Source organism: Lonchura striata, chromosome 4 (assembly GCF_050655825.1).
Source record: "Lonchura striata isolate lonStrDom1 chromosome 4, ASM5065582v1, whole genome shotgun sequence".
NCBI classification, from domain to species: domain Eukaryota; kingdom Metazoa; phylum Chordata; class Aves; order Passeriformes; family Estrildidae; genus Lonchura; species Lonchura striata.
Genome location: NC_140706.1, coordinates 44,258,408 through 44,272,613, shown reverse-complemented (window position 1 = coordinate 44,272,613; position 14,206 = coordinate 44,258,408). Strand labels below are relative to the sequence as shown.

The following is a 14,206-nucleotide window of genomic DNA, read 5'->3' as shown; positions in this document are numbered from 1 at the left end:
GTGTTTGCACTGGCTGCCCAACCACTGGTGACAGGCTGGAGATACTGAGGCAAGAGAGATGCTCAGTGTTAAGGGACAAAAGCCACAAATGAAAGCATATGGCAGTTTCAGAGCCAATGTATTTTAATCTTGTCCTTGTTAAGCTGATTTTCCTTCCAAAGGAGTAGAGGCAGGTGACCACAAACCAGAAGGGGATTAATGAGATGATCCATTAATTGATTCAGTAATCCACTAAGAAGAGGAGTTTCGAAGCCTTTTGAACAAGGTAAGGTCATTGTGAAATGGTGCTAGTTATTTTTAGACCAGGCATTATCCTGTGCCAGGATGGATGAGAGTTTGGACTTCGTGCAAGAGCCCCAATGCAACTGCATTCCTCAGGCTTGAGAATGACCAGGAGGAGACTGGGGTCTCTCCCTAAAACCCCCATGCTGTGGGGGAACCCCAGCACCACCAGCATCTGCCACCCTGGGGATTAAGGGGTGTGGGGTTGTGTGGGCTGCCATGCATGGACCCACAGGTGCCCTAGGAGCCAAGGCTTCCCATGACTGTCCCTGTGGCAAAGGGAAAACCCATTGTGCCCACTGAGGCTGCCTGGGAGAAATATTGCCCATCCAGAGGAAGGAGTCTGCCTCCTATCCTGCACAAGCAGAGACATAACACAGCTTCTCTCATCAAAAAATGTTGCAATTTATTACTGCACTGGGAAAAAACCCATGAGTTCTTTCTCTTTGGTGACCTTTAACCAAAAGGTTAAAAAGGCATTCAAGGGTGCTTGGCTTGGTCTGATTATGGTGTAGGCACTTGGTTTGCCAGTATTCAGAGCTGATTCAGGCATGTCAAGCCAAACCAGGTCACCTGAACAACGCACCTAGTTTTCCAGATGCCCTACTCTCCGCACCTTAAAGCTAGCACACATATTTTGCCTCTGGGGATTTTAAGGAAAAGGAATCTTTATTTCTTCCTTCTATATTTGAACATATATCATGGCAAAATTTCTACAAGCCTGAGACAAGGGCATGAAATTGCCTTTTCTTGTGCAGCTGCTTTTAATGGGTTGGAATCACTGGATAGGTTATCAGCCATCAAAAGTTGTATACACACATGTATATATATATATATATATAATGGGTTTTTTTCTGGTTATGTACATATTAAATAATATTTCTGTTAAATAGCAGAGTATTACTTAGTATTGCAAAACCTATTGCAGCAGAAGAACCCCAAGGAAACCCACTCTGAAGAGCTTCACCATCCTTTATAAGAGGCAAGGGGATTGGAGCAGCATCCTCTAGTCCCTTACAGACCCGCTTTCTGAGGGCAGCCCTTCAGACTTCCTCCACTCCGCCAGGCGCTGCTTGAACCATTTCTGGAGAGAAAGAACAAAGCAGAGACTGAGTGCACTGAGCTGAGTGAAGCCTCCAAATAACTTTGCTAAAAGGGCAGATGTCAGCACGTGGGAAGAGGTGAGGGGAACTCATGGTGCTGCTGTGTTGTAGCAAGGTGCTGTTCCCAGGCAGTACAGGCAGCCAGGATGGTGGCTCCTGACCAAACAGTCTTGTAACCTACACGTGCACCTCTTTCAAACTAATTTCTCTAGCTCACTTCAGACCTTGACAGTATGAGTGAGTCCTTTTTTTATTGCTGTGAGCCCAGGTTTTTCTTCAGACCTTGACAATATGAGTGAGTCCTTTTTTTATTGCTGTGAGCCCAGGTTTTTCTTTGAGCAGAGTAAGAGACTGGCTAAGGAGCTGAATGGTGTCTGTTTAAATGACTGGAGAAGTCAAACAATCATTTGCATGTCCAAAACTGACAGGAATCGAAAGCTCACCTGTTTCAGAAGGCATGAGAGGTACATTGCACATTGGGTCTCAACAAATGTAAGAACAAATCTGTTTTTTAAATTGTTTAAAAACTGTCTTACTGTTAAGGCAATATGCACATGTTAGCAGTAACTTATCACTATGTCTGTTGTAACTTAGCATCTGGAAGCCTATTCCAAGAGCTGCTGATGCCACTTCAAGGCAGCCACAATTTAAAATATTAGATAAAATGTATCTGGTTAAAGCTACACTACCTAAGAAGAAAAGAAAGAAAAGAAATATTACTCCTGTGCCGGAAGCACAGCTCAGCCTTTTGTTTGGCAATGTGCCTGTGATTCCTTTTGTTGCAGTTCATTTTGTTGCTATATTTGTTCATGGTTATTTTTGAAGCTGTTATGGTCCATAATGATACAACCACAGTGCTCTCTGGAAGTGCCTCTCAGTCTCACACTGCCTTTGACCACATCCAGTCATATGATTGACAGCCTAGCCTCATCTCAAAAGTTTCACTTTCTGTCCTAAACCAACATCTCCTCTTTGCATCTCATTGTTACTGAATTTTTAATTAAAATGGCTGTTATTTATAGATGATAAAACACTCCAGATGTCAGGGGCAATGATTCCCTGTGTTCTACGCAATGCAGGCACTTTGCAGTTCACCCCAGTGTTGATCCTGTCCCTAATATGACCTCCATCTCCAAATCTCTCAGAGCACACTAGATCAGTGGAAAAAGGGAAGATTTTAAGACATCTACAGAGATGCCTTTGGGTATATATACCCTGTGTTTGCAAGTTGCTTAGGAAAAAAGAAAAAGGAACAGTGCCATTGCTATGGAGAAAAAGGTATTTTATGGGTACTGCCTCGTCGCTGCCTCAAACAAGCAGTGATTGATGCCTGCCTGTCACCAAAGCACAGTCCACTCCAGCTGAGGACTATTGTGCAATGGATGCTGCTCCTGCATCTTTCCCTGGGACAGCTAAATGCTGACACTGCCAGCTTGGCTTTTATACCCCTTTGGCTTTGCTGAGGGAGAGCTTGGCAGCTCTCTGTAAACTGCTGCTAACTTTCCGATGAGTTGGATTTCTTTTCTGTACCCCTAAATGCTGCTATGGGTCTAGTAATCACCTGCATCACAATGAGCTGCACTGCCACCTGAAGGAGCTGGGAAGAAGCCTTTTGCTTCTGAAGCCTACGGTAGCCTGCAGCTAGCCAGTTGGAGCCCAGGGCATGGTGGAATTCCCAGACAGCGGCAGCTTGTCCCTGTGGAGGGGTATTTGGGAGCCTCTATGTCTCCTGGAGAGGCTGACAGACTTGCCTGACATCGGGGCTTAGCGACGCTGAGGGGGAGGGTGCACAGCCTGAGCATGTCCCACAGCACATCCTGCAGGAATTGCATCTATCCTCTACAGATTTTAAAATTACAGTGGTTTCTTCAGACCTTAAAACCAGCAGTAGTTTGTGCATCCAAGACTATCAGAAAGGGTTTGGAAGAACAGCATGCACGGGTTGTACATTCAGGAGCAGAAACACGTGGAGCACAGGAAGGATGTGGGGTACAAGGAGGTGCTGTGTTGAATTAAAGCTCTGTGGGTGCAGTTAGGGGTGTTCTGGGGGTTGCAGAGGTGCACAGGAGATTTGTGGGTGTAGTGAGGAGAGTGCAGGGGGCACAGTGGGGCAGGGAGTGCAAGGAGGGAGCACATGGGGCACAGAGGAGTGCAGGTGGTGTGGGGGAAGATGAGAAGGGCAGGGGCTGCTGTAGGAAGCCTGTGGGGGGACAGACGGGTGCAGGTAGACCAGGACAGGCAGGAGACAGGCACAGAGGCATGCAGGGGGAGTGGGGCTGGTGCCAGGGGCAGGATGAGAGGCATGCACTCACCAGAGTCTGCTCCTCGGAGAGCCCAGTCTCAGCAGCGATGAGGCACAGTGTGGTGGGGTCAGGATGCTTATTCACCTTGCAGAAGTGGTATTCCAGGATCTCCAGCTGCTCCTCAGTGGGAATCACTGGCTTTTCCATGGCTATCTCCTCCTGGGACAGGGCTATGGAGCCTGGCACTGCCGAGAGGGACTGGTGTCATTGCTCAAGCTGGGAGTGGCCAGCGGGGCCACACTTGCTGAGCCCCAGATTTGCCATCCGTGTCCCCACCAACCTCCCCCCATCCCTGCTCCGGCTGTGGGCTCTGGCTGCAGCAGGGCTCTACTCCCCAAAGGCATGCCAGGGAGCTCAGCTGGGAGCACCAGCCTCCCAGCAACTCCTGTCTCAGTTTTCTGCAGCGACCACATGCCAGCAATGCCCAGCACTGAGCTGTCTCACCATCCTCAGCTGGCAGGAAGCTGCAGGCTGCTCAGCACTCCCCTGGTGCTGTATTTATAGCCAGCGTGACTCCCATGGGAACGATTCCTGTTTACAGCCGTATTTAGGCCTGGGCGTCACTTAGTAGTGATGTCACAGCAATGGCTATGTTCAGGGGGTTAATTTAAAGACAGTAGTTGAAAAACATTATTTATCCTCTGGGTGAAGGGACAATATCTGACATCTAACCTAGTGGGTTGTTATATTTTTTTTTTTTCCCTACTTCCCAGTGATCAGGCAAGTCTGTGCAAAGGAATGGTAAAAGAGAGTATACATGATCTTCTGGGAGCATGGTCTATGACCCAGGTACCACGCTATTTCCCCTCCTCAGGATTAGTGTCCTGGTCCTTCTCTTAGCAGTATGGAAAGACATCACACAATGGTTGCCATGAGAAGGTGAGCTGCATTGTTTTAAGTAATATTTAATGTTACCACATGTGGGCATTAGCAGTTAGTCCTATTGTTCCTGAGCATCACTGAACTGGTTAGTTGATTGGTTGGATTTTGCTGTATAAGTGTTCAAATCCCTATGGCCTGTACCCTGTGTATGTTTGTTGCTCAAGCACTTGCTGCTTCTAACTGTGGTCAGTCCTAGGTGCTCCCAGCAGAGGCAACACCAAGAAGCCCATGTTTTCCTCCAGAGTAAGACTTGTCCCACTTGTGCTTTGCATAATCTCTGGAAGATTTGGCCCAAAAGAACAATCAAAATAAGTGCCTCTTTGATAAATCCCACACCTCTCTTCTGCTGGGCTCCAGGTTTGCTTTCACATGGTAGGGGGTCGAACTTGCTAATTCAGTCAACTAAAACACAAGGCACTGCCCCCACACAGCATGCACAAGTCCCTTGACGCTGAATCACTGTGGTGTTTCTGAAACTAGGCTGTGGGGTATTGGCAGGGGAGGAGCTGGTTGCAAAATGTGGCGTTTCTTGATCTGCTCTCCTGCTGTCCCAGTTGCTTGGCCCATCTCTGTTGGCTGGTTGGTTTTGCTGGCTCTCCAGTGCTGCCAGGAGCCCTTGGCCCTTCTTGTGACTCCTGTGGGCCATCTGCTGCAGACCTGCCCTGCCTCCACACTGCAGTCCAGCTTTTCCTTCCCTTTGGCTCCTGCAACATCCATCATGCTGCACTCCTACTGCATAGGTTTAAACCCAACTGCTTTCTTGGTTGACTGGTAACTCACCTTTAGGTACCCTGGGGTATTGAATGCTCCATGGCTTTCACTTGCTGACAGAACTGCTAGGATAGAGCTCAGCTTCAAAACTGTCTTGCAGCTTGTGAAGAGCCAGGCACAGTGAGAGGCTGGAGAGATCCTCTTCTTTGAACTTGATCTCATAAAACAAAGATCCCCCCTGAGCTCCTCTGCAGAAAGTGCTTTGACTAATAAAAGAATCCTTTGGCATTTGAGTAGGGGCTTATAAATAGACCAGGGCTGGTTGTGAAACAGCCCACTGTGCTTGAGTCACTTGGTAAATAATGATTGTAACACAGTGGTTGTGTAACATTGGAGCACCTCTGAGCTCGATGGAGTGCTGGTAGACAGTATAGACAGTATCACCCACCAGCCCTGGGTGGACTGAGGAAAAACCATCTTTAACCCCAGGTACTGCAAGCCAAGCTGGCCTTGTCTGTATTACATTGCAGCTGCCTGGGTTTCCTAGGGTTGGCTCAGTTCAGAAGCATCCATATAGGAAGCGGGCATCATCATTCAGTTCCTCATTCATGTGAGGTAGTAGGAGTCTGCTGAATGCTGCTCACCTACCTTAGATGTTTGTAGACCTCTGGAAAAGATGCAGGGGTAGAAGGAGGTCCCCTGGATTTGAGGTGCTACTTTCCAGCATTGTGGCTGCCAGACTCTCCATGAGGTCAAAATGCAGATGAGGCCAAGCTCAGGCCACAAGTCCTGCCTCTCTTTTTTTTAGCACACCACTGAGCCACCTGCCCTTCCCATAGAAAGCCCAGCCACAAAGGGATCCTCATCACCTCCAGATCATGCATCTAGCCCAGGCCACCAGCAGCAACAGGCCTTGGCAGCTCGTAAATCATTGTTTGCAGGCTGCCACATTAATGTGCATTGATGTGTGTGCATGGATTTGCATAGGGAACACATGCTTCACCTTTCATGTTTCACCTGCACAGCTATTTCTGCTTCTGATTATCTCCAGGTTCCTGAGGCATTTCCCCATAGGACACAGTATCTTCTACCTGCTGGCAGCTCAGGGTGCCCCAGCATGTGGGATGTGATGCTTGATGGTTTTTCTTTGTGTCCCCTTTACTCCTGCTCTGGAAGGAGTAGTTTTTTACCTCTCAAGGTTGTGAGATGGGTTTCAGGAAAAGGCAAAAACTCTGGGGCTCCTGGAGGGTTTTGCAGGTCTCCCCACATCGCTCCACTATGTCCTAGAGGCTTTCAGGAGCCATGTGACCCCTGTGCAGCACATGGCCTCTAGCACTTGGCATGTTCAGGTTGCTAAATTTGGGGGTATATGACATGACTTGAGGGCACTAGGAGTGCCTAAATGGACTGGCCCTATCGAGACCACTAATCACCTGCCCACTAAATGGAGCCTTGTTTAAGCCCAGGCATGCAGCTGGGCTTCAGGCTGTCCATCCAACATCTCTCCCTTTACAGGAAAGGTGATTGTCTCACATTTCTTTAAGCCTGGCAGAAATATGGAGACTCACAGCTGTTTGTCTTAGCTGCTGAAAAGCACCACTTCTCATTGCTTTTTTCCTCTTAAATTTTTAACAACATTGAAAAAAAAAAAAAAAAAAAAAAAAAGCTTTTTCAGTGCAAGGAATGTTAGCCATTCAGAAGGGCTGTGGGGCTGCAGCTGTCATTCAACTGGGGTTTATTCACCCTGGCAGAAATGACAATGCCAGATGCACTGTCACAGGGAAACCACCACACCTGCTCTGTCCTAAGTGTCAAGCTAAAGACCCCTGGGGAATTCACACTTGGCTCTGACTATCCTGGTTTTAGGTACAGTGATTTTGGAGTGAGCAGACAAAAGGTAATGGCTGATGGACACAAGTTACAGCAAGAGAAAATCTTATTATAAATATATAGTACTCTGCCCATGTCTTGTGGCTGCACCCAGCTCCCCAAAAACACTCTGGGGTTACTAACAGGACTCCTAGCTCTGGCCTGAAATGGGAGAGGACATCTTTCTGTTCCCCAGCATCCTTGTCCAGCACTGCTAGTGCAGTCAGCATTTACTATCCTGGCAGAAATCTGCCACTTTTCCAGAAAAGACATGATCACTGTTTGCTCAGCTTTGCTTTTTTGAACAGTAGTCAAAATAGCTGGCTGGCTGTGCAGCTTTCTAATGATTTACTGCACCCGAAGCCCCTAGAAATCTCTCTCAGCAGTAGCTTCTGCCAAGCTGATGGGGTTCCATAGCCTCTGCTGGGCTTCTTGACCCCTTTCCCAGTGCTCCCAACTGTCAGGGCAGAGATGCAACTGGAGGCATCTGCATCTGGTTTTAGCTTGCAGATATTTCCTGCCACTGCAGGGATCGAAATAGCAGTTCTCAATGCAGAGTCCTCTTACCCTCCCTTGCTCTGGTGCAGAGCCATGTCCTGTCCTGAGCTTTGCTCATCCTCCTGCTGTGCAGTGGCTGTGGATAACATCAGCCAGCATGGAGCACAGGATAAGGTGGGACAGAAGCTTTAAAAATAAACCGGGCCCTGCCATAAATAAGGAAAAAACACCTGTCATGCATCCTGTAAACTACCCGTCCAGACTTTTAGAAGATAATATCGGATGGGAACAAAGCAAACGGGAGCACTGTAGCTGCTGCAGCAGAGGCAGGACCCCGTGGTGGCCCCTGCCTGGGGTCTCTCCTGCCTGGGTGCCCTTCTGCCTGCCCCGGGCATGAGCCTTTCTGCCCTGCTGGGTGCAGCTTCGCCCTCCTCAACATCAGTACTCCCAGGAGAGCTCCTCTCTCCATCCCCCCATCCCCAACTGCAAACCCACCCCAGCACCCCCAGCTCAAGGCCTGTGCTTACCTGGAGCTGGCAGGGACCAGAAGTGTAAAACAAGAACCCCGCAGGTCCTTGGGTGACTGCTTAAGTATCTGCGTGTGTTTGACAGGCGGGGACCTGAAAAACCTGCCGCAAATCACAGGAGCTCCCGGGATCCACAGGCACTCTCTGGGCTGGTAATTCAGGTTTGGCACCCGCTCCCTTGGCAGGGCTCCCTCCGCGCGTGGTCGTGCGCGCCGCGGGCTCTCGGTGGCCCGGCAGCCGCCGGGGCGCGTCCGCCGCGCTCGGGGCGCAGGACGCGGTCCCGGCCGGGGCTGCTTCCTGCAGGGGTACAGGAAAGGTGCAGGCGGGGTGCGGCGGAAACTGCGCTTCGTGCAGCGGAGCTGCAGCCCAGCCCGTCCCTCCCGGCCGGGATGCATCCCGCTGCGCCGCTGTAAGGAGCCCCGCTCCCGCCTTGGCCGATGGAGCCCGGCAGCGCTCGCCGCTGCGCGCGGCTGGATTCTCACCTCGCTTTAGTGTCTTGCAAATGATGTGTGCGGGTTTAACATTCCTGAGTCTGCTGCCACTTTAGTCAGCCCTGTGATCCCGCCAGGCTGGGTGTAAGGGCAGGACGGGGTCTGGCTCTGTCCTGCTGCTGCAGGCCTCGGAACGCAGCCTGGCTGGGGATGGGGAGGAGAGCAGGGCGTCCTCCTCTGCCGAAGCCGTCTCCTCGATTGAAGTGCCAAGGAGCCTGCAGTCTTCAGTGTGGTGGTCTGGAAGCATTAGACAGCAGCTTAAAAAGAGGCATCTTGTGGAGTGCAGTGGGGAGGGGCTGATTTATCTCTCAGTTTATAGACAGCTGGAAGGGGATGCTGGAAAATCAGAGAGGCTGAAGAAAGGGCTTATGAAAAATTGAGTATGGCTTGCAGTGGCTGAGATTATCTGCCAAATCAAAACTCAAATTGGCACAGAATGCAAAAGCTGTGGAGCTGGCTGGAACCAGAGGCAGGGAGCCCTGACACTGAGGAAAAGTGGCTGGACAAACCCAGGCAAGAAACCTGCCATATGTTCAGCAGTGAGCCAAGACTGTCCTGAAGAGGTTTTATAATGTTGGTGGAAACACGGGCCAGGGCAAGGGGATTGCAAAGGAATTTGGGCCAAAGGACAGGCAGACCCGTGCCAGTTTTCCTAGCAGGATGGCATTGATCAAGCAAGATCAGGGGATAGGTTCAATGACTGATAAACCAAATGGTGCTGTTCAGTGGCTGCCAGAGAGGTTTTTGGGGGAAGACTTGATCCTGCATGCCTTGGGCAGGCACCTGGCCAAAGGAATATGTCCTGTTTATCACTGGTGCTAAGCAACAGGAGCACGGCTAGCAATGGGTGCACACAAGCAGATTGGACGTGTCTGGGGGATGTCTCCAGGAGCCATGGCTGGGGGCACCTGGGTGCATTCAAGGAGGCTGGGGCAGACCCCTGCAACAGGACTCAGCCTCGGATTTCAACCCCAGTGTGGGAAAGTCCAGGCAGAGGTCCCAAACTGCATACTGACATGTCCTTAGGGCAGCTCTCAGGGGTATTGCTACTTATCTGCCCCATGTCTGTGCACTGCTCTGGCATCTGCTCTTGGCCAGCTTCAGTGACGGGATAGATGGGAAAATACTCTGGTCCAGAAAGATTTTCCTATGTTTGTATGCTGTAGTTTTTTTTTTTACTTCCATGCATATGCCCTGAGCATTGCAAAATGTGAGTAACGTGGCCTGCAGGAACAGGATAGGCTCCTCTCTTTCCTTGTTTATTACTGTCAACGGAGAGAAAGCCTTTCATGTGGAAAAACCCTTTTCTCTTAGCCTGAACCCAGCCCAGGCTTGCACTGGGAGCACTGGCAGTGACGTGTTTCAGGCTGTGATACCCCGTTGAAATGGTTTCAGAGGTGCTCGGAGTCCTGCAGTGACAGTGTGAAAGTCATGTCACAAATCTCTTTGCATCTGGCTGGCACAGGTTAATGCTTCTCTGACCTTTTCTATAATCTTTAACACTCCATTTCCCCTCCTGGGAGAGGGTCAAAGTACTGCTGGAATTTATGGCTCACCTGATATGAAGAGATCCTGTTCCCATACGATGTCCTTTGTCAGCAGAATTAGAGTAAATTGAAACAAAATGAAGGGTGCATCCAGGCCCATAGCAGAGACTTTCTTCCTGTTGAGAAGAAGTACAGCTGTTGTGATGTGCATTTGACAATTTTGCATAATACTGTGGCATTGCAGGGAGGGGTTGGCAGCTGCAGCCTGCATTCAGCCCCCCACTGCTCTGGACCACTCTTGCAGAGGCTTGAATATCATCAATATTGCTCCACGGCAAGATGTTGGCTGAACTCACTTTTGAGGGGGTAGGTGGGGTGGACATTCAACACACAGCTCATGCCCATGCTGGCCCAGTTGTTGTCCCTTTAACACTGCACGGAGACAGAATGGAAAAAAACATGGAAAGGAGAGGGGCAAAGCAACTTGTCAAGCCATCAGGATAGAATGGGCTATAACATAGCTTTTCTGACTTGTTCCTCCTTTTCATGTATGTGTCTCACTTGAATCTTGCCATGTTTTCTTTCCTGAAAATGAGGCTTAGCACCAGCACCCCTTGCTGGGGATTAAGCAGAGATTTTTTTTCCTTTTTCTGAATATGTGAATTAAAAAATATGTGCTTCCCAGACTCCACCCCAATCCACGTGCCAGAGAGAGCACAAAAGCTTCCTTTCTCCCTCTGAACACCCCAATGCAAAGGAAAACCTCAAAAGCCATCTTCTGTTTTGTTTACCAGTGTTTTTTTTTCCTGATGCGCTGGGGGTCTCTGGCCACGAATAAAAAAAAAAAAAATGGTTGGAAACAAGGCTTTCCAGAATATTTTGGCTTCCATTCAGTTAGAGAAGAGTTTTCTAACTAGTCAGTACTGACTCACAGGACAACTCTTGCAGCTAAGCAGATGAGACTTCTACCTCCATAACCCAATTACCCCATAACAGCACAAGAGATCGGTTGTTCTTCAGGGTGCAGCTGGCAATTGCCTTTGTTGGACGTCCCAACACACAAGAACTCGACTGAGTCATTGTTCTTTTGATCATTTTCCCCCTAGGAGAGCAGCAACACTGGTTGCATCCCAAGAGCCAGCAGCACACCGTGCTTACCCAGCCCATGCCCTGGGCAGGGGGAAGAGGAGGAGGGCACAAGTGGCTCCTGCTGCTGGAGCAGGGCTGCTGGCCTGGCCTCAGCAATTGCCTCTTTGCTCTCTCCTTCATGCATTTTCCTTTGGTTTTAGTGGGCAGGGTTCAGCCTGTCTCTCCTCAGCAGTAGAAGGGATCCAGGCCAGACAGATACTAATCAGATGTGACTTCCAATAAGATTCCTGCCTTTACTTTATCCGTGGGATACATTTGTGTGGATGGAAATGGCAGTGTTTTATTATTCCTCCCGTTGTTCCTGCACTTCTCAGAGAACAGTGTCATCTCATTGGTATTTCCATGTGCAATCTCTGCCTGGGGTACAGTCTTCCTCCCTGCTCTCTTACTAACCAGATTGTTTTGAAGTGACTAAACCGGGAGTTGATACGTGCAGTTCCTTGCCGGGAGGATTTTCAGCAGCGCTGCCATAGCTTGTAGGCAGAGCGTGCTGCAGCACGCAGAGGCAGCCAGCAGGGCATCGTCACACGTGGGAGCTGCTGCCGTGCCCAGCCCAGGAAAACACGGCCCGGCACTGGTGAGAGGCAGGGAGGGAGGACAGAGTGGAGCTGCAGATCCACTCTCTACCCTGGGAGTGCCAGGCGTATGTGCAGGGGAGAGAGGGCCCTGACACAGACCCGGAGGGCTGTGTGCTTTCTAGGGAGCAAGTCAGGGAGATGGGGGCTGGAAAATGTCTGCTGAAATCTGTTCTGTTCTGAATCTCTAGGCTGAGGTTGCTCAGAGAGCTTTTGGAGGTCCTGACTCAAATACTTCAGTGATCAAATACTTCAAGGTCAATAAAGGGACTTTATCCCTCCCCAGAGGAGCGATGAGCTCTGTTCAAACACTGGCCTGCCACCAGCATGGCTCTCAGTTGTACCAGGAGTGTTACTCTGAAGACCAACTTCAAGGGTCCTAGCAGGGTGAGCACAGGTGCTGACCATCCCATGACTACTCAGCCCTCAGCACGAGGGACAAGGACCAAGTTTTCCCCTGTGCTGTCCCATGCCACAGGTTGCTGGCCCTTGTGCCCACCTCATGGCAGCAGTGCCATGCAGCTGGCAGCCTGTGCTTTCTGTTGGACCAGTTTGGGCAGGCACCTGTGGAGAGGTGCCTCTGGTGCCACCAGCTGCTGGGCATTGCCACAGGAGGTGAGCAGGATGGGTCATCTCTGTGTGACACACACCACAGCCCCTGTGGCACCTGTGGTGCCCTGTGACACTGGCAGACAACTAGAATGACTCGCAGAGTGACAATGAACAGGGAAGGAACCTAATGGAGACTCTGCTCCACCTGCTGGGTGTCAGGGAGTGGCTTCAAGGGTCCTAAGCAATTAACTTTAAAATTTTTGTTCCCTTTAACAACCTAGTTGCTAAAGAAGGCTCCTGGGAAGCTGGCACTGACAAAGGCTGCTAGCTGCCCATTGTCTTCTCTACACAGCCAGCCATGGGGACAGCTGAGTGAGCACAGGAGTCTTCCTCACAGATGCCTTCCTCATCGTTCTGACAGCCTCATCACTCCAGGGAGGGGTCACCCTCAGTGGGACACTCCCTGCTCCTGGAATCTCCCCCTGCTCCAGCTCTGGGGGGTCTGGCACTCCACTGTCAGAGGGTTGTTCGTGTCTAGTGTGCCTGGCAGAGAGGCTGCAGGGAGGAGGAGGGTGCCCTTGCCATGTCTGTCAGGGTATGGTGCTTGGGCTGGATGGGGGTGCTTTCCAGGGAAGGAGTATGGGAGCAGGGTGCAGTGCTGCACAGGCAAGCAGCTGGAGAGTCCTCAACCCATGGGAGAGCCCAGCAGGCTCAAACAAGCACAAACAGCCCCAGAAACCTGAGCTAACTAAGCCGTACCTGCACCACTGCTTAGGGAAGTCACACTCCTGTCACAGCATGTCTTTTAGCCTTGTCCTGATGCAGGGACGTGGTTTGGGGGACACTCAAGGCTGGGGGCCAGTTCCCATCAGTGGCGAGGGCAGGTTCTGGAGGCTCACTGCCAATCTGAGGCTGTTTGAAGCAGAAGGAAGGTTTCTGGCACTGGCATGAGATTGCTCTTATGTTGCTCCAAGTGTCTATGTGCCCATCTCTTGGCTGGCTGGTGCTACATACAGCCAGCCTGCCTGCCTTCTCTGGGTGGGCTTTTCTCCCTTCTTCAAAGGCTGTTTCTCATCCTAGGCCTAGTCCTGGCTAGTAAGATCATTTCCAGGGAGGGCTTTATGCAGGGCCATGTCTCCTGTAGGTCTCTGGCCTGCCTGCAGAAAGCCCTGCTCTGTGGGGTAGGCACAGCAGGGCTGAGCTCAGGGAGCCCACTGGAGAGTTGTGCCCCCTGAGCTACTCCTGCTGTCCAGCACAGGCCTGTGTGCATGGCAAGGGAACACTGGAACACTGTCAGGGGTTTCCAGAGCCTCTTCCCTTGAAATGCACTTCACTTACCAGCTATTGTAAAAGAATACTAATAGATTAAATTATTTTAGCAAGATACTAATTCTAACCTCCGCTACGCATTCACATGTTCTGTGCATAGAAATGGGTTTGCTGACTTGTGTGCCCAACCATGGCAAATATGAGCCATGGGGAAAATAAAATACAGCAGGGACCAGCTCTGCTCTCTGTGCCCAGCCTGCTGTTGCACTGGAAATGTTGGTGACCTGGGAGTAGGGACACACAGGAGACACCTGGTGTATATCTTCTCACAGCCTGCTGGTCTCTGCCAGACGTTTTTCAGTCCTGTCATTTCTGAAGACCTGGAGGCTCTGAAAGTATTTTATCTGTTCTGAATAAAGTACTCTTATCACTCCCCAATGGCAGACTGTTGACCCTAAACATTTCATGGTGCTTTCACCCAAGGAAATTGAATGCAAGAGATGGGAAG

At 50.4% G+C, this 14,206-nt stretch overlaps 1 protein-coding gene across 2 annotated transcripts; it reads right to left on the bottom strand.

The window, feature by feature from the left end:
* Positions 1-101: 101 nt before the first annotated feature.
* On the bottom strand, positions 102-8,445 carry HOPX (HOP homeobox). Of its 2 annotated transcripts, XM_085578096.1 has the most exons (4): positions 8,176-8,445; positions 7,718-7,854; positions 3,698-3,873; positions 102-1,366 (listed from the first exon to the last, which is right to left on the bottom strand). In XM_085578096.1, the coding sequence occupies exons 2-4, from the start codon at positions 7,764-7,766 to the stop codon at positions 1,289-1,291; spliced, it is 303 nt and encodes a 100-aa protein (XP_085434222.1). In that variant the 5' UTR covers positions 7,767-7,854; positions 8,176-8,445; the 3' UTR covers positions 102-1,288. The 2 variants fall into 2 exon arrangements, with proteins under 2 accessions (XP_085434222.1, XP_077639058.1); XM_077782932.2 differs by lacking the exons at positions 7,718-7,854; positions 8,176-8,445 and adding an exon at positions 3,969-4,111.
* Positions 8,446-14,206: the final 5,761 nt, after the last annotated feature.